Source organism: Sturnus vulgaris, chromosome 2 (genome assembly GCF_052056855.1).
Source record: "Sturnus vulgaris isolate bStuVul1 chromosome 2, bStuVul1.hap1, whole genome shotgun sequence".
NCBI lineage: Eukaryota > Metazoa > Chordata > Aves > Passeriformes > Sturnidae > Sturnus > Sturnus vulgaris.
In genome coordinates, this window is record NC_142244.1 from 116,735,148 (window position 1) to 116,754,135 (window position 18,988).

Consider the following 18,988-nt stretch of genomic DNA (forward strand, 5'->3'; position numbering starts at 1 on the left):
AATTTACAGTTTTATGTGCTCTGCACTAAGATGCTGTGCATTACCTGTGGGCTGTGTGTCTCACAGTCCATAGCCTGAACAGCAGCAGTGAAGTGCCCACCGCTGTGTCGATGCTGGTGTGTGGGGTCCGACCTCGCCCTTCCGCTGTTGCTCGTGCCAGAAGATCCACCTGCAAAACCCCAACAGGCCCAGTGACTAAAGGGACACACAATTTACAGCTATGAAACAGTGGCAGCATAAAGATTTATAAAGTGCTTCAAGGGAAAAGTATAAGATCAGTGTTAATCACTCACATTTTTGCTCATCTAGTTGGGTTTTTGGGGGTTTTCTGTTTACCTGTTCCAGCTGATTAAAATAATTGTTTAGTGATCATGACTGGTATTTTTTGACAGTATGGAAAAAAAAATTAACATTTCACAGAATCATGGAATATTCTGAGTTGGAAGGGACCCACAAGAATCATCCAGTCCAACTGCACCCCAACAATCCCACCCTGGGCATCCCTGGCAGCGCTGTCCAAACTGGAGCTCCGGCAACCTCAGGGCTGTGCCCATTCCCTGGGGAGCCTGAGCAGTGCACAACATTAGGAAGCCAAATTTTATCACCTGTTCATGAACAAAACCCACCTGAGCTTGAAGATGTACTAGAGGTGGTTCCTGAAGACTGTGACTGCTCCATGGCAGGACTCGTGGACACGCTGTTACTCGTGTTGGTACCTTCGTCCGCCGTTTTCTTGAAGAAACTGTGCTGCAGGGCATAGTAGGGCTGGATTCGTGTCTTGGGGTCATAGTCAAGCATCCTTAAGATGAGGTCTTTGAACTTCAAGTAGTCAGCTACAGTATGACCTGACTCCCCAGCACGGCGCCCACCAGGCCCTCCTGTCTCAACTCCCAGGATATTGTGGAGCTTGCGAGTTGCCGGTGGTTTGTATTCCTGTGGGGAGGGAGGGAGGGCTTGGAATCAGTGTGTGAAGCCTTGGATGTGTGTGCACAGATAATATATCAAAAGAGTGTTTGATACTCCAAATCAAACCAGGAAACTATTCAACACGACAGGAAATGTTATTTAATTGACAAGACAGAACAAAATAAACAACAAATCTGTGTCTCCAATAAAACAACCAAAACAAAGTAACAACTCACCATTCTATATATTTTAAAATATATATATATGATTATCCTAATTGTTTTACCCACCCTTTTTCCATCTTTGGTCTTCTTCAAGTTCCAAGTGCTATCTGGCAACTTCTCAAAGAACTTTCTTGCTTTGGGTGCTTGGTCGAGGATGTGGGTTGGTGGTATCCCCAGGACTTCCACTATTTTATTCATCTGATCCACCTGTCCCAAATAAAATGGGTTTGTGAAGGACAAGTGACAGCCAGCCCAGCTGTGGCACAAGCTACTCACACAAGTTCTAAGTTAATTAATTTAAGAAGAATTTAATATGGACAAAACAAATTAAATAGTAAGAGGGAGACAGAAAATTATGAACAGGCAATTTTACGTCTTGACAAAAATCCTGTTATTGATGTTTAATCCTTTCAGAATTAGCAGACTTCCCTAATTTATGCATTCCAAACAGCTGAAAATCATGATGGGAATTCACAACAAAAAAACCCCAGCTCCTGGTATAGAACTCACCTCATTTGCCCCACTAAAGAGAGGCTCTCCAGTGTGCATCTCGACTAAAATACACCCAAGGGACCACATATCAATTGCAAGGTCATAAGGCATTCCCAGTAGCACCTCTGGTGATCGATAGAAACGACTCTGGATATATTGGTATATCTGCAATAAAAGCATCTCAAAGTCACAATCACACACAGCACCCCAAGGGAATGAAAATTCCAAGTGACAAAACACAACTGCCATGAAATCCCATTTTGGTGCAGGGAAAGATGAGGTATCAGAGATCATAAAATCTATACGTTCATTACAGTAATTAAAGTATCTAATTGTTAATTTTCAGGAAAATATGCTCATGAGAAAAAAGCAGGAAGTTCAGCTTGAGTCATGTCACAATTTTGAAATTGTGATTCCTAACATTTCAAAATTATCTTCTTATTGATAAATAATGGATTTGGATAAATAATTCAGATGTCATTTCACCTCCTGGTGTCTTCCTTCAGCCCTTCCTTTTAGTTTATAACAGAAAGTTCTTTTATTAATCTAAATCTGTCTCACTGCTGCTTTCAATACAATATTCCATATTCTGATCCACTCTTCCTAAATTTATTCTGGGAAAAAGCAATGGGGTGCTACTGGCCAGTGCCAACTCCTCAAGAGACAATTGGGGCACTTTTGGTGAAGTTAGTTCATGAATTCCTGAATTCTTTTCCTAAAGATCCAATCTGCAGTGTCTCTAATCATAAACAGGGGACATGCTAAAGGAACACTCATGGAAAGAGGAATATAGATGGAATAAGATAATAATAAAACAGTATTTTAAAAATTTATTTATCTTTACCTAATTTTTTGTTTTATTTATTAGCACTGCAGATTTCTACAATCAAGTGCTGCTACATTCTCCACTGGCATGGCACAAAAAGACAGCCAAGGAGAAATAAAAAAGCATGGAAAATTTATCATAGGGTGGATTTTTATCTACTGGGGCACTAAAGGAAGTGGTGGGTTGTCAAATTGTTCAAAATAAGATGTGGATGTGGCACTTTTGGACTTGGTTTAGTAGTAAATGTGGGGCTACTGATTCATGGTTGGACTTGACCTTAAAGATCTTTTCCAACCTTGACAATCCTGGGATTCTGACTCCTGTGGATCTCTATTTAAAAATGAGTGATTGTTTTAAATCCATCACTAATGAAGTTTCAATGAGCTAGATGACAATCACGACTTAAAACCCCCCCCGCATTTTTCAACAGCATCAACAGAATTTTCACCCATTTCCCCCTCACCCTAAACTCACCCTCTGCCCAAGCTGACACGAACTGCCAAAATCCACGATCTTGATGGCGCTCCTTTTGGGGTTGCAGAGCAGGATGTTCTCTGGTTTTAGGTCACAGTGAATGATGCTGAGCTCGGGGGTGGCCAGGAAGAGCAGGGCCGTGCACATCTGCTGCGCGAATTTACGCGTCAGGTTGAGGGACACGCCGCGGAAGTTGGTGTTCCTCAGCAGGTCGTACAGGTTGTAGGACAGCATCTCAAACACCAAGCACAGGTGGTTCCTGAACATGAAGTGACGCTTCAAATGCACTGGGGGAAAAGCAGGGAAATGTCATTAATGAAGCCTGAGAATTGTGGGGTAATTACGACGCAGCGTTGTAGGAAAGAGGAGCAGCAATCGAGTCACAGAGCAGCAATCGAGTCACAGAGCAGCGTTTTTCTTTCCTGGTTCTGTGGTATTTACAAAATATTTCTGTCATAATTGGAGGACAAGACATCCTCAGGTGCACCTCAGTAAAACTGGAAAATCTTGTGAAATCTTTTAAATACTTTAATCAATGTGTAGGAAACTGAGAGTTGAGTAGAATAAGAGCACTGGGCTTCTTTCATGGTTTTGTGGTATTTACAAAATACTTCTGCCACACTTGGAGGACAAGAGGACATTTTCACACCCTCAGGTGCACATCAGTAAAACTGGAAAATCTTGTGAAATCTTTTAAATACTTTAATCAATGTGTAGGAAACTGAGAGTTGAGTAAAATAAGAGCATTGGGCTTTTTCCTGGTTCTGTGGCATTTACAAAATATTTCTGTCACACTTGGAGGACAAGACATCCTCAGGTGCACCTCAGTAAAACTGGAAAATCTTGTGAAATTTTTTAAATACTTTAATCAATGTGTAGAAAGCTGAGCGTTGAGTAAAATAAGAGCATTGGGCTTTTTTCCTAGTTCTGTATTATTTATGAAATATTTCTGCCATACTTGGAGGACAAGAGGACATTTTCACATCCTCAGGTGCACCTCAGTAAAACTGGAAAATCTTGTGAAATCTTTTAAATACTTTATTCAATGTGTAGAAAGCTGAGCATCGAGTAAAATAAGAGCATTGGGGTTTTTCCTGGTTCTGTGTTATTTATGAAATATTTCTGCCACACTTGGAGGACAAGAGGACATTTTCACATCCTCAGGTGCACTTCAGTAAAACTGAACTAACTAAAAACTTGTGAAGGGATATATTATCCAAATAAGTTATCACTCCCTTACAGAGGAAATATTTAATTGTGAGAATACTTTAAAATACACAATGACATCACCGCAATTTATAAGCTGATTACTTCAATTAATAAAACTGATCAATATTCCCAAGGAATTGTATTCATTTCCTTCAGGCACAGTGTCAATTTAAGAAAGGAACCAATCCAAGCCCTTTTTTTTTTCTTTAAGTAAGTGAAATATTCATCACATTCCTCTGCTCAGAGGCCAGCAGGGTTTGCAAACCTTCAGGTTACCACAAGAAAATTGAAACAGGAAAAAAAATTTCAGAGAAAAAGCAACACACTCCCCTTTCTGGCATAATAGAATCTTGAATATGAGCACCATGAGAATTCAGACTTTTAATTAATGTGGATTTTTGGTCAGCTTGGTGTCCATGGATTTGTTTTCTCCATTATCCCAGAGCAGTTCCTTCTGTGCACTTTATTTATAACTCACCTGAGATGGCACAGTTTGCTTCCACCCTGATGCCATTTCCTGCCACACATCCTTTTCCAAATTCCTGTTCTCTCACCTTTGGAATTCTCCTCCCACCATTCCATGTCCTGCTGGGTTTCCTACACTTGATTCCAACTCCTCCCCACACTTCCTGGGCTCACTGGATCCACCAGCTTGGCAGGAACCCCCAAATATCAGCACAAATGTTCCAAAATAGATCTGCAAATCAGCTGAAAGCAGCCTAAGCTCTACAGCAAGATCTAAACCATTCATAATCAAATCAAAACGAGCAGAAATTAATTCAATACCTATGTAGTACTTCATCTCAGTGTCATGTTTGTTCATCAGCTCGAGCAGTCTCACTTCAATCTGGGCCTGGTTTAGGAAAGCCTTCTTGTTTTTGATGATTTTGATGGCCACCCACTCCTGCTCCACTCGGTCATAAGCCTTCACAACCTGCAAGAGAAGCCAAATCCATCAGGAAAATCCCATTTTCAATACCCACCCAAAATCCCTTTTTCACCTTTCTCAATTCAGAATTCTCCTTTTTAATTCAATTTCTTCTGATGATACAACAATAAAGCTACAATCGATTTGGTGATGTTTGTTGCAATAATGTCACTTTATAAAATTATCTAAACCAACTCTATTAAAGGACTGGTAAATCTGAGAAAAACAAAAAACTACAAAATAAAAGTTCCATCTTCCTTCCAGCCTTGGCTAAAGCTGCAACCAGTCAAAACAAATGCAGCTAATGACATTTATAAGAGATAAGATCCAGCACTAATTATTGTTTTAATTTAAAAACCCAATTCAAACTAAAAACCTAACTCAAACCAAAACCAAAGTCAAGTTAGAAATGTCAAAAGATGGCAAAAGGTGGAGGATTTCTCATTGCAAAATGCAACACACACTGAAATATAATTAAATGTTTTCTGTAGTAACATGAAATAGCACAAAATATGAGTGTCTGAAAAGCACTCAGGATGACAGGACTGAGAAAAAGAGAGTTTTAATTTCAAAATGAAGCAGCAATAACACTTCAAATTAAATACAACACAGAAATGATATAAATACAGAAGGAGCCATTACCTGTCCAAAGGATCCTTTGCCTATTAAAGAGTCGATTTCATAGCGGTCCATCCACTTCTCCCCATTTTTCACAATGTAGTCGTAGTTGTCATCATCATAACCATCATTGTAAACTTTCCTCTCCTTTTTGTGACTGGAATCATCTCCCTGGCCCTGCTGATGCCGCCGTTTTTTTTTTGCATAGTAAACCTGGAGGGGAAAAGGAGCTTCCTTAAGAGCCCTGCTTAGCACAGCAGCTCAAGAAAGAGGAAAATCAGCTTTTATTCAGCATCCTGTGGTTTTAAAGTGCAACTTTTATAAGTGGAAAACCAAGCAATCCTCTCCTCCTATTGCTGTGTTTGAAGTCAGGTCATTATTCCAAATGAAAGTCTTGAATAATTGAAGAACTGGGAAAGCAGAGCTAAAGAAATGTCCTAACACTAATAAATAATAGTAATACCACTGACACATGTACTAACACTAATAAATAATAACTCTGATAAATGTACTAACATAAATAGTAGTAATAGCACTGACAAGTGTACTAACACTAATAAATAATAATAATAATAACACTGATAAATGTAGTAACACTGATCTCTGGAGTTCACAGGTACCAAAGGAACAGAAACAGCCCAGCACACTGTGCACAGTGTAAAATTCAAAATGCTAACTAGCTTGGAAACAAGAATTACCACCTGATCTTCCCATAAGATTGGGAAAGAGTTCCAAGGAAGTAATTAATCACCATAAAAATCCCTTCACATTCCCTTTAATTGTCAAAGTCTGAAACTTACTGATGCTTTCCTGTATTAACCTGAACAACTTTATTTTCTATTTGTCGATAATATTGAATTCAATCATTTAGGGAAAACACTTCTACATTTTCCTTAAAACCTCTTAGAAACATTAATAAAGTTTTACTGAGCTCAAAGTGTGCTTGTGCCACTTGTGTCTCCTTGTCCTGCCAGCTCAACATGTGTTTATAAAACAAGAGAAAATAAATCCCAGGATAAAAGATTTCCTGTGTGCTGGACAGAAAACAGGACCACGACAGCCATGACCTCAAACAAGACCTGAACAACTGAGAGAAAACTCGATTTTTTTGGATCTCTTGATGAGACTGTTTGTAGAAAATCCATTTAAATCATGTCTTGTAACAAACATCAGGTCACATTAAAGACAGCTGCAGCCATTACCTCATTAATATGCTTGTAGGTTTTGATCAAATCTACGGAGAGTTTCCTCAATGGAGCAGTGGCTGGATCACGAAAAGTTTGGGGCATCCGCCTCTGCAACGGGAATATGGCAGAAATTAGAACAAAAATAGCAATTTAATGGTATAGTTTAGCTATAGTTACTACATCAAATTGTGAAATTCCTCACAGAAATGAGCTATTTAAATGCAACAGGTTGTTGTTTTTTTTTTAACTGACAGTAAAAAAATACCCCACACCCAGTTTAGTTATTTTTTGATATATTAGTAATTTCTAATACATTAAGAATTTTTCAAAAAGGAGTAAATTCCAAGATTCCTACCTCTCCTCCCACTACACCCAACAGGTTTAATCCAAATCTCCTCTGACAACAAAGGCTCTCCTCCATCACTGCTCTCACTCAGCACTGACACATGAACTGTCACCATCTTTAAGGTACAGCTCCAAAGGAACTTCACAGGAATTGCTGGAGAACTGGGCCAGCTCACCACATTCAACTGCATTACATTCCAAATAAGAATAAAATCCAAAACTACCAAAGACAAACCATCCCCAAAGGTTGTGTCAGCAGTGCCAGACGAGCTCTGGGAATTCTGTCCCACCCAGCCAGAGTGTGATGGAGACTTTGGAGAGTGGCTGATCCCTGAGCCTGCCCCTCTCTCCATCCCACAGCACAGGTGGCTCTGGAATATCCCCAGGGAGGAGACCCCAGCCCCTCTCTGGTCCCTGCCCAGGGCAGAAGTTGTGCCTCCTGTGCAGGGGGAATTGCTGGGCTCAGTCCCTGCCCGTGGCTCTGGGGCCATGGCTGGGCCCTGGAGCAGAGCCTGGGACTGCTCTGAGCCTGCCTGCACACAGGGACAGACAGACAGGGACACACAGACAGGGACACACAGACAGGGACAGGGACAGACAGACGGGGACAGACAGACACACGCATGGACACTCAGGGCCGAGGCCCCTCTCAGCTGGGGCTCCTCTCCAGGCTGAGCAGCCCCAGCTCCCTCAGCCTTTCCTGGGCACGGAGATGCTCCAGGCCCTTGCTCAGCTCCAGGAGCTCCTGTCCCTGCTGTGCTGAGGAGCCAGAGCTGGGCACAGCACCCAGAGGTGCCCCCAGGGCTGGGCACAGGGGCAGGATCACCCCTGACCTGTGGGAATGCTCATCCCAGTGCCCCCCAGGACACCCTTGGACACTCTGCTGGCTCAGGGACAGCTCAGTGTCCCCCAGGTCACCCCCAGCCTGAGCTGCTGCCTGGGGTTGTTCCCCTCCAGGTGCAGGACAGAAAACCTCAGGGTGAGTTTAAGCAAGTCCATTGGAGAAAAGCTTGTTCCACGGATGTTTTCCATCAGTATTATTGAATTAATAAATGAGTTATTAAGTGGAAGTGTCCAAGGAAGGCCTGGACACTCAGTGCTCTGGGATGGGGACAAGGTGGGCATTGGGCACAGCTGAGATTCATCTTGGATACCTTTCCCAACCTAAAATATCCTGAAATTCTGTGATATGAACCTGAAAAAGCAGAAGTCACCTTCTGTGACTGAAGAGTTTGTCATTACCAAGTCTACCTGCTCTTCTACTTTTTATAGGATAACTTAATACTTATAATGGTTGCTGTACAAATAATTTTTTCCCTTCAATGATAAAATAAAAAGATTGACATAAAAGTGACCCAAAAAGGGTCTCACAGAAAGAAATTGTAGAGAGTTTGTGCTTCTAAAACTGGACCTGCACTGAGGTACTCGAGGGACCACCCTAGGAAGCCAAACTCTCATTCTCCTCCTGTGTGGGCAGGAGAAAAGACATTAATTCTATTTTATTACAAGTACAAGCACTTTGTAAACATCAGGAAACTGTTTGAAAGTTTCCCAAACAAACTATGGGACATTTACAAAACATTTTTGGTTCTTCCTTTCATCTGGCAAACAAATGTAGCCCATGAAATAAAATAAACCCCACCTAAAGGGGATCTTTTGGTTCTCTCCCACAGCACCGAGCAGCAACGAGCCCTGATCCAGCTGTCATTGTTAAAGAAGCTTCAAATCCAAATATTTCCTCAAATTCCTTAATTCTGACTGGAAGAAGGTATTGGAATATGGGAACACTGGTGGGTTTTGCTGGTGAAAGAAAGCAGGATGTGGCAGAGGAATATCAGGAATACTGGCAGGGCCCAGTTTATGTCCTGGGCTGACCAGCACAGGGACTTGATTTTTGATGGAAAAGTCTCAATGTTGAAGAATTCCATAGTTCAGACTCAAAAAATTCAAAAATTCAAAAAATTGCTCTAATTTGGAAAGGGAGTTTGCATGACAAGTTTTCATGACTATTTTCTAATTTGTAAGTCAAATTTGCTTGCTTACTTCAAAAATAAAAATTTAACTTCCACTCTGAAATAAAAAGCCTGGTAAAAAAAATATAATCTGATTTATCACTATCCAAAAATTGTAAATAATGTAAAATCTGCAGGCTACTGCAGCCAGTCCCTTATTTAAAAGGGGCATTTTGACAGTCACACATTTCTGATCACACTCTTGAACCTGTATGAACTTTTTCAGCTTCTATTTTGCTCCCCTGGGTTCATAAAGTTTTGGGTTGAACTTTTTTTCCTCATACTTTTATACTGTAAAATCTGTAATATTCCCTTCTTTTTCCAAGAGAGATTCTTTCTTCCTGATGATGGAAAACCATGGAAACAAAGTAATTGTCTATTTTATACAACACTCTCCAATCCTTTATTGTTGGGGTTACTCTGATTTCTGTCTTGGATTCAAGGAATGCTCAACCACCAAAATAAAAGGGGAAAAGAAAAGAAGGGAAAGGGAAAGGGAAAGGGAAAGGGAAAGGGAAAGGGAAAGGGAAAGGGAAAGGGAAAGGAAAGGAAAGGAAAGGAAAGGAAAGGAAAGGAAAGGAAAGGAAAGGAAAGGAAAGGAAAGGAAAGGAAAGGAAAGGAAAGGAAAGGAAAGGAAAGGAAAGGAAAGGAAAGGAAAGGAAAGGAAAGGAAAGGAAAGGAAAGGAAAGGAAAGGAAAGGAAAGGAAAGGAAAGGAAAGGAAAGGAAAGGAAAGGAAAGGAAAGGAAAGGAAAGGAAAGGAAAGGAAAGGAAAGGAAAGGAAAGGAAAGGAAAAGGAAAAGGAAAAGGAAAAGGAAAGGAAAAGGAAAGGCTCTCATTTCTCAAGCTTCAGTCTCTATCTGGTGGCCAGACAGCAACACTGCAAGCTCAGAACTCCCTAAAACCAGAACATGAATCAAAGAGATGCTGCACCTCAGGTCTGAGAGACAAGAAACTGATTACAATTATAAATTGTAATTAAATAATAAGGAAATACCCACAAAAAAGCCCCATTAATGTGTCCCCAACACACTGGTGACAAAGCACATTTTATGAGAATTGTGACTTTTAACTCAGGTGTGCTGTTTGAACTCCCAGCCTTTGGGGATAGAACACAAAACAAATTTCTCTCTTTATGGACATTTTCTTTTTTGTCCAAACAGATGGCATTGTTCTTTTTTAAATGATTTTTATTTTTTGATTATGGAGAACCCTGAGTAGTTTATGGGATGCTTTAATTCAGTTTTCTTTTTTTTAAAAAAAAGTAAGAGCCACTACCATTCATTCATTAAAAGAAGAAAATAAAAAAAGAGATAAATTCAGCTGGTGTATAGCACATGTTCCACTTCACAAATAGAATAAATAATGAAGATTTCATTGTGTCAGAGCAACTTTCAGCAAGAATTCCAAGTGTAATTGTTTCATTGACTTGCATGGCCACACTGATGCTGCTGAAGTTAAACCATCACTAACAATAATGTTGATCAGGTAGTGGGAATATCTGGATTCAGATTTTTAAGCTGGTGCTGCAGCACCAATTTGGCAATGATGTTGATGTGATCAATAAAACCTCTGGCCAAGATCTGGTCAGTAAAACCTTGAATTATGCAGAGTGATCTTAGATAAACAGAAATAGAAAGGTGTTTAACAGTCAGCCTGACCTTCCCATTCCAGGTGTTTCATGAAAGCTGAACTGCTGGAATTTGTTACCAAAATCTCAGCTCCTTTATCAGGTAAATCAATTTTCTAATAATTTCATAATTAAATGAAAAAAAAGAGTTGCAGGCAATCTGAGCATCCATGATGGAGACAAACAGAGCAGCAAAAAATAAAAAAAAGAAACTTTGAAGTTGTGACAACTTTTAAGCTCTTATCTTTTATTGCCATCAGGCTGTGGTGAACTCACAAGATGGAACCAGTTAAAACTGGACAGAGAAATATTAATTTATTACTGCTACAGGAGAAAGATCCCAAATTTCTGTTCACTCTGGGCCATGTGCTCCCACACTTCCCTAAAATGAGCACTCAGCAGTCACAGCCAAGAGCAAGACCCCGTCCTGCCAGAACTATTTGGGAAATAAAAGCCTTAAAAAATAACTCCTGAAGGAAAAAAATTAAAAAGACAGAGCTGGAAGTTTTTAACTGCCATTTAAAACCTCATAAATAAGTGAACAGCAAAACAATCTGGCTGGTCTTGGAGTATTTTCCTAGAATTCTTTGATCCTTGTCAGTGATGGGTTTGGGGACCACAGCCAGAAAGCAGTAAGAGCAAGAGAAAATTATGTAAATAATCTTTTAAGAGCGACTTATATGTGATTATTTATAGTACTTACATGTAATATAAATACATAGATTTTATATAATTGTAATGTAAATTGTTATTATTGTTTCCTAACCTTTAATCTGCAGCTGTGAATGATTCCCCAAATACCAGAATATGGCCTGCAAGCCACTACAACCCCAAATCCAAGCAGGACAGAGCAGGAATAAAAGCAATAAATTCACATTCAAGACCTGGCTTCCCTTTCTCTGGTTATGAATTAAAATCATTCCAGGAACCTGAACCAGACACTCTATTAAAAAAAAAAAAAAGATTCAGTCTGCAGCAAAGACACAAAAATAACCTGCAAGAGCATCAGCCAGCAGGTAATTGCTGAAGCTCAGGGAGCTCGGGCAAGGATGGGATTTTTGGGAGAGGAGCTTTTTTTTATTTATTTATTTATTTTAATTTTTTTTTTCCCGGCAGCAGCACCGCGCTGCTGCCAGCAGAGGGGGGCTGGAGCTCGGGAAAGGCTCCGCTGGAATCCCGGCAGCTCCAAGCTGGGAAAATCCCGATTTCCCCAAAGCTCCGGGATGCTCAAAGCACCAGGGAACCGCAGCAAAGGGGGAGCAACCCGCTCACAACAAACAGGGAACTCCCAGGGCACCCAAAGGGGTGTTTGGGGCACCCAAAGAAGATTTAGGGCACCCAAAGGGGATGTCTGGGGCACCCAAAGAAATTTTAAGGCACCCGGAGGGGGTGTTTGGGGCACCCAAAGAAGTTTTAGGGCACCCGAAGGGGGTGTTTGGGGCACCCAAAGAAATAATTTTAGGGTCCCTAAATGAGTTACTTTCAGAGTCCCTAAATGAGGTACTTCAAGGGCACCCAAATGGTGTGGTTATTTTAGAGGTTATTTTAGGGTCCCTAAATGCGTTGCTCTTAGGGTACCCAAAGAAGTTTTAGGGCACCTAAACAATTTACTTTTAGGGCACTCAACTAGATTACTTCTTGGGCACACTAAGAAATTGCTTTTAGGGCACCCAATTAGGTTACTTTTAGGGGACCCTAATATTTTACTTTTAGGGCATCCAAGCAGATTATTTTAGGGTACACAAGCAGGTTGGTTTTAGGGCACCCAGTTATTTTTAGGCTGTGGTACCCATGCTGTCCCAGTGGTCCAGGCTGCTGATAAAAGGAAATTCCAGGAAATTGAAGCTCCTAGACCCAATCCTTGTGTGTCTGACTGGATGGGAGCCACTGCATTGAAAGTTTGAACCTTAAAGGATCAAACTTCCTGAATCTGCCTGAAATCACCTTTTCCCTCCTCCTGTTTTTATGGATATATTAAGATCAAACTATCAAGGTTTCTCCAACAGCCAATTCATTTTGCTGCATATTTGAATTAGGATTTTCTGGAAGATAAAAACTGGAGAAAAGGAGGCTCAGGGGGGACCTTGTGGCTCTGCACAAGTCCCTGGCAGGAGGGGCAGGGAGTGGGGGTCGGGCTGTGCTCCAGGGAACAGGGACAGGAGGAGAGGGAACGGCCTCAGGCTGGGCCAGGGCAGGCTCAGCTTGGACAGCAGCAGGAATTTCCCCATGGAAAGGGAGCTCAGGCCTTGGCAGGGGCTGCCCAGGGAGCTTTGGAGTGCCCATCCCTGCAGGTGGCACCTGGAGGTGGCACTCAGGGTGACAAGGTGGCCATGGGGCACAGCTGGGACTCATCTTGGAGATTTTTTCCAACCTAAATCATCGTGGAATTCTGTGGCATGAACTTGCAAAGGCAGAAATCACCTCTTGTGACCAAAGGGAGTTTGCCATTATTAAAAGCTGGTCTGTGTTGGAAGCTCTACAAGGAGAAGACACAGAGAACAAGTGGTGGGATTCCAGCAGAAGAATGAAACAAGCACCCAAAGATGGTTCCAAGAATTTTCTCTGCAAGGTTCCTTTCCAGAACTGACATTTACAGGACAGAACTGCTTTCATCAAGGACAAGTGGCAGCATATTCATGGCAATACCTTGAATAAAAAGGATTCCTGTAGGAATGTCATAAAGAATCTGTAACGTGCAGGGATCAATGGGACACAACCCCCCCAGATGTTTGCAGATCACATCTGGAGAGAAAAGCACAAAGCCTTCAACCATAGAAGTCAAGGTTTTTACAAGAAAAGAAGTTATTTTTTTAATCAAGATGAACCAGAGCTGTAAAAGGGCAACCCAAAAGAAAGAACAAGGAATTTATTCTGCAGAGAGACCAGGTCCAGAGCAGATGATGTGAGCCAGCAGCAGGAAGATCTCAGCTGGATCTGGCTGTGCACACAAAAGCAGAAATGCAGTGCAAGGACAAAAAGCCTTTGAGAGTCCCCACAGAGGCTCACACAGAATCTCCATTCCAAGCAGGAGCCTGGTGAGGAGAATTCCTGGTGGGACTGGGTGATGGGAGAAGCACAAGAACTTGAGGGAGGAAAGAGGCAGGGAAGGCAAAGTAGTCAGAAGACTTCAGGAAGTTGCCCACCATCAAAGCCAGGAACATTGATTCTGTGTTAGTGGTGCAAAGACAACTTGACTGCCATGGTCAAAGTGGCCAGCTGATTATTTCCTCACATGGATCATGTCCAAACAACCTAAAATTCCTAGAGTTTGTTTCTAAAGTCCTTGAAAGGGTTCAGGTGCAACTTTTCTTGATTAACCAGCCTCATTGTGGAAGCTTTGGGAGACCTTTCACCTGAAAAAACTCACAGAAAACGCCTTTGTAGATCCTCAAGCTAAATATTGTTCTATAGGAGATTTCCTCTTCCTCCTGACTGGCCCTCAGGAAAGGAATCCCCATCCTTGGCCAATTTTATTTACTTTGCTCCAGTCACTGGAGATCTCCAAATCCTGGCACCCAACATTGCCTGACACCCAACACTGGAGATCCCCAGATCCTGGCACCCACCATCCTGGCCATTCTCATCCCCTCCAATCCTTTCCTCCTCCTGCCAAAGTTTCTTCCCACAGCTCCAGGCCATCTCTTGATGGTTCTGAAGACTTTTCCACCTAAAACATCCTGAGCACAAACACACTTCACCTCCATCCTCTTTAGTGAAACATTCCTCACCAGTCTGCAGCAAATTTTCAAGTTCTGACTTACAGGCTTTGTTGGAACCCATCTGCCCTTATGTTTCCACAACTGGGCTGTGGAATTTTTAAAAACCAACAGAATTCCCACTTATCCAGAGGAACAGCAGCTCTTGTGGCTCCTGGCACACTGAGTTAGGGAGCTCTTTCAGCAGTCCTACCTACTCCAATAAAATATATTTTGTGTAAACTTTGTATTCCAAATACACCAAGCAGTGACTGCATTGCAAAACTGTCCATTAGGGTAAGTAAGAAAGCAATCAGATGCTAACAAACAGCACAAAAATTTAAAATTTAGTTATTATTTTTAAAAGAGCTTTTTACAGTTCTCTACTTGGCCAGTCTTTCTCTCCCCTTATTTAAAGAAATGTTCAAAGTAGAAAAAATCATAATAAATACATTCCAGAAGTTTAGAAACAACTTGAAGAACTTTTTTGAAGTTACAGTATATATACACATATATAGTATATATATAATGAAAATATTTTTAAATATACTGTTGTACACTAACTTCATCCTTACAAAGTTGGGAGTTAATTAGTTAAAAAAAACCCCAAATCTACAAGAATAAATGCCCTGATCCTGTAATTAATTGTTGTAAATTATATAATTCCAGAAATTTAGAAACAACTTCAATAACTTTTTAAAAGTTATATTGTATATATATATAATATAGTAATATATATATAAAAATATATATAATATCTATAGTATAGTACATAGTATAGTATAGTGTATAGAATACAGTACATAGTATATAGTGTATATATATAATGAAAATATTTTGAAGTATACTATTGTATATTAACTCCATCCTTACAGAGCTTGGAGTTTATTAGTTTAAAAAACCCCAAAAAATCCTACAAGAATAAATGCCCTGATCCTGTCATTTATGGTTGTATGGTACAGGGACAGAGAGGGACATTTCACAAGGGTTTAGAGTGACAGGACATGGGGAGAGTGACCTTAAATTGAAGGAGGGCAGGGCTGGATGGGATACAGGGCAGGAATTGTTCCCTGGGAGGGGCTGGGATGGAATTCCCAGAGCAGCTGTGGCTGCCCCTGGATCCCTGGCAGTGCCCAAGGCCAGGTTGGACATTGGGACAGTGGAATTTGTCCCTGCCATGGCAGGGGGTAGAACTGCATCTCTCAAGGTCCCTTCCAACCCAAAGCATTGCAGAGCTGCACATCCCACCAAGGCCCAGGTGCAGCAGCAGCTTTGCCCCGTGTGGCTTTGCCCGTTGAGACTTCACCCTTGTTCCTGACTAGCTCAGATGTCAGGATGAAGCCTCAGGGATCTGCCACATGGACGTGAGTAAAAGATAACAAAAGAAGCTTTTTCTCCCCCTGGGGAGAGTATTTCTTGTGGTCCTCCAGGAGTGAAAAGAGGCCGAGGTCAGGGGACACGGGGGTCTTCTATAGGGTCTGTAAGCGGGGGAAGAAACTGGATCTCGGCCAACTCTGCATGGCCAGAGGGGAGAGGGACCAGGACACTACAGGGGTGACAGAATCCACCATTCCCAATACATGCAGGGAGTCCCAACAAACCTGGTTTGTCAATGGGATCGGCTGCTCGAGCTGCTCCGCGTAGGATAAGGCCGAGACCTGCTGGTCACTGATGCTCTGCTGCCGCCGGTCACTGTACTGCTGATGAGAATGGGACATCTGTCCAGCCATCTGAAGGCCAGCAGCATGGAATGAAAACGATGGTGCAAGCCGAACAGATGAAGGTTTGCATGCTGAAGTCTCTCCTCCTGCAAAGACAAGGTGAGGGTTAAAGCAGCTGTTGGGTTGGGAATCTTGATCTGTGCTCACACCTGAGCTCTTTGGCACTCAGAGGTTGTCACACACTATGGGACATTCCATAGGGAGTGATCCCAGCATCATCCCCAGGGAAAGGTTATCTGGACAGGGACTTCTCACAGGGATAAAGGGGAATGGCCCTAAGACAGTGCAGGGCTGGAGGGGATATTGGGCAGGAATTGTTCCCTGGGAGGGTGGGCAGGCCCTGGCACAGAATTCCCAGAGAAGCTGTGGCTGCCCCTGGATATCTGGAAATGTCCAAGGCCAGCCTGGAGCATGCTGGAAGGTGTCCCTGACCATCAGAACTCGATTTTTAAAGATGCCTTCCAACACAAACCATTCTGGGACTCTAATCCTGAGCTTTCCTTTTCTCACATCTCCACCTGGCTGTCATAACTCAGTCAGAATTTGACAGGGGTTATTCCAAACACACGAATTTCGTGTGTGGATTCCACAAAAGCCATAAAAACACACAAGTTCTGCCTTTCAGGGTTGCTCCCAGCAACTTCCTGGACTGACTGTACCAAAAGAAAATCCAGTGTCCAGCCTGAGCAGCTCATCTTTGTTTGGGAGAAGGTTTAGGGGTGATGATGGTGGGACTGGGATGATTCCAAAGGGCTCTTCCAGCCCTGGTGATTCTGTGAATCCCTGATTCCCTGTCCTCTGTGTTTGTACCTCCCTACAAAGCTCAGCAAACAAAGAGCAGCTGCAATCTGAAAGCAAAATTATCACTAAAGATTAAATTTAGAAGGAAGGTGTTAAACAGCCAAGCACCTGACCAGCAAAGGGAAATCCCCACTTCCTTTAGAGTCCAAACATTGCAAGAAAATACAAGCAGTAGAACGCACTAGATGAATATAGACAAGATTTGGCTTTCTTAAAAATAACTCTGCCAAAACAAAACTAAAATATTAAAATTGATACTGCACCATTGACTCAACACCTATCAGGGCAACACAGAAGAACTGCATGGATGAAATCAAACACCATTTTACACTGAGTATATTAAAATATTAACCATTTTAAGTTAACATTGCACAGAAAGTTACTTTTAATCCTTCTACAAAATGTCCATTAAAACCTGAGAATCAGAGTTAATCTTTCATCTCTACAACTTGGTGGATTTAGTGAACATTTCCTTTTCAAGATTCACTGAAAACTCCTGTAAGAATGGCTGAACATATGTAAGATATCATCCAGTATCTCTAATTTTTGCTCTTTTAATTTCTGAGGTTCTGCTTAACCTGGAAAAAAAATCCTAATCTCACTTAGCAACATCATGGTGACTGAAGTAAAAGTCAAAACAATATTTAAATCAGAGAGTCAAAAATACCACTAATTCTAAAGTGTAGAGCCAGTTACTTTCAAAGGTTTCAATCTTGAATTTTCTTACCCCAGGCCATAGGTTTCCAATAGAGATACCTGGCCACTTACATAACTTCATAAAAACAAATTTTATTTTAAAAATTCTACCCTTCCATGTGTTCTTAAAAAAGCAGAAAGCTCAAATACATAAACCCAAAAATTCTGGCACTGTGGGGCTCTCATTTACTTCACAGGATCTTCTGACACGCCAAAAATCACAACAATCTGAGGACAGAATGAGTCATGCACTACACACATTGAAAATAAAGTAAAAAAGAAAGTAGAAGAGTGTGAAAAGTATAATTATCCCACAAAACAACAGTTGTAATTTGATGTTTTGGCTTGGCTTCAAACTTTCAGCTTTCAAATGCTTGTAGACCCTTTCCTCCCAAGTCCACCTGCACCCAAATCCATGAACTTTAATTTTTAGTTTAAGTCCATGAATTTAATTTTTTTTTATTTTAAAGTATTTTTGAGATTTGTTGACAAAGTCTCTTTGTGACTGACAAAGAAATCCCTGTTGGCTTGGAGGGGAGTCCCACACCAAATGTGATACCAAGAATCCAAACTGTGTCCAACAAGGACCTTCTTAAACCAGAAACACAAATGGTTCCACAGCAAATCTCAGAAAAAGGGACAAGATCAGAGCCTGACCAGACTGATGACATGAAGGATGACAAAGAGATGGATGGGAATTGGCCAACTCATCCCTGTGTTCCCATCCTAAATGGAAAAGCATTTGAGTCATCTCTGAAATGGGACCGACCTCACCCACACCAGCCAGCAGCAGCAAGCAGCTGGGTCAGAAATTTGGGACCTGTAAGCACAAGGATGAGCAGGAAGGAGCTCCATCCTTCCCAGCTGTCCCTGTGACTGCTCCCAGCCCTGGCCACAGCACAAACGAGTGACACTCAGCTGAGAGCCCCCATGAAATCCCTGCCCTTGCCACATCCCAGACTCTGCTCCTGACACCTGCAGTCCTATCCCAGGACACCTAATCCCAGGAGAACACTCCTAGAAACACTCAGTGACACGCTGGGAAGAAAGGAGGGGGAAGGAAGGACTGGTTAGAATAGAAATCTTGACCTCCTTTAGTTTTAGGTCGAGGAGTCGCTCCAGAAACAGGGACATTTGTGCACAGCCATTAATTGAGGCTCACAGTGCCTCTGGTGGCTCTGAGATTGTTTTTTGGCTCATCTGGAGAGCTCCAGACATCCAAAAAA

At 41.7% G+C, this 18,988-nt stretch overlaps 1 protein-coding gene across 3 annotated transcripts in view; it reads right to left on the reverse strand.

Annotated features, from left to right (window-relative positions):
• The window catches only part of DYRK1A (dual specificity tyrosine phosphorylation regulated kinase 1A), a 72,206-nt gene that overhangs the window by 4,262 nt on the left and 48,956 nt on the right, over positions 1-18,988 (reverse strand). For all 3 annotated transcript variants that reach the window (XM_088160492.1, XM_088160490.1, XM_088160493.1), the window contains 9 exons: positions 16,146-16,351; positions 6,880-6,972; positions 5,702-5,890; positions 4,918-5,065; positions 2,923-3,209; positions 1,641-1,787; positions 1,197-1,337; positions 627-933; positions 45-169 (listed from right to left, as the gene is read on the reverse strand). In XM_088160492.1, the coding sequence (XP_088016618.1) occupies positions 45-169; positions 627-933; positions 1,197-1,337; positions 1,641-1,787; positions 2,923-3,209; positions 4,918-5,065; positions 5,702-5,890; positions 6,880-6,972; positions 16,146-16,351 (1,643 nt within the window). The remainder of the gene's footprint in view (positions 1-44; positions 170-626; positions 934-1,196; positions 1,338-1,640; positions 1,788-2,922; positions 3,210-4,917; positions 5,066-5,701; positions 5,891-6,879; positions 6,973-16,145; positions 16,352-18,988) is intronic.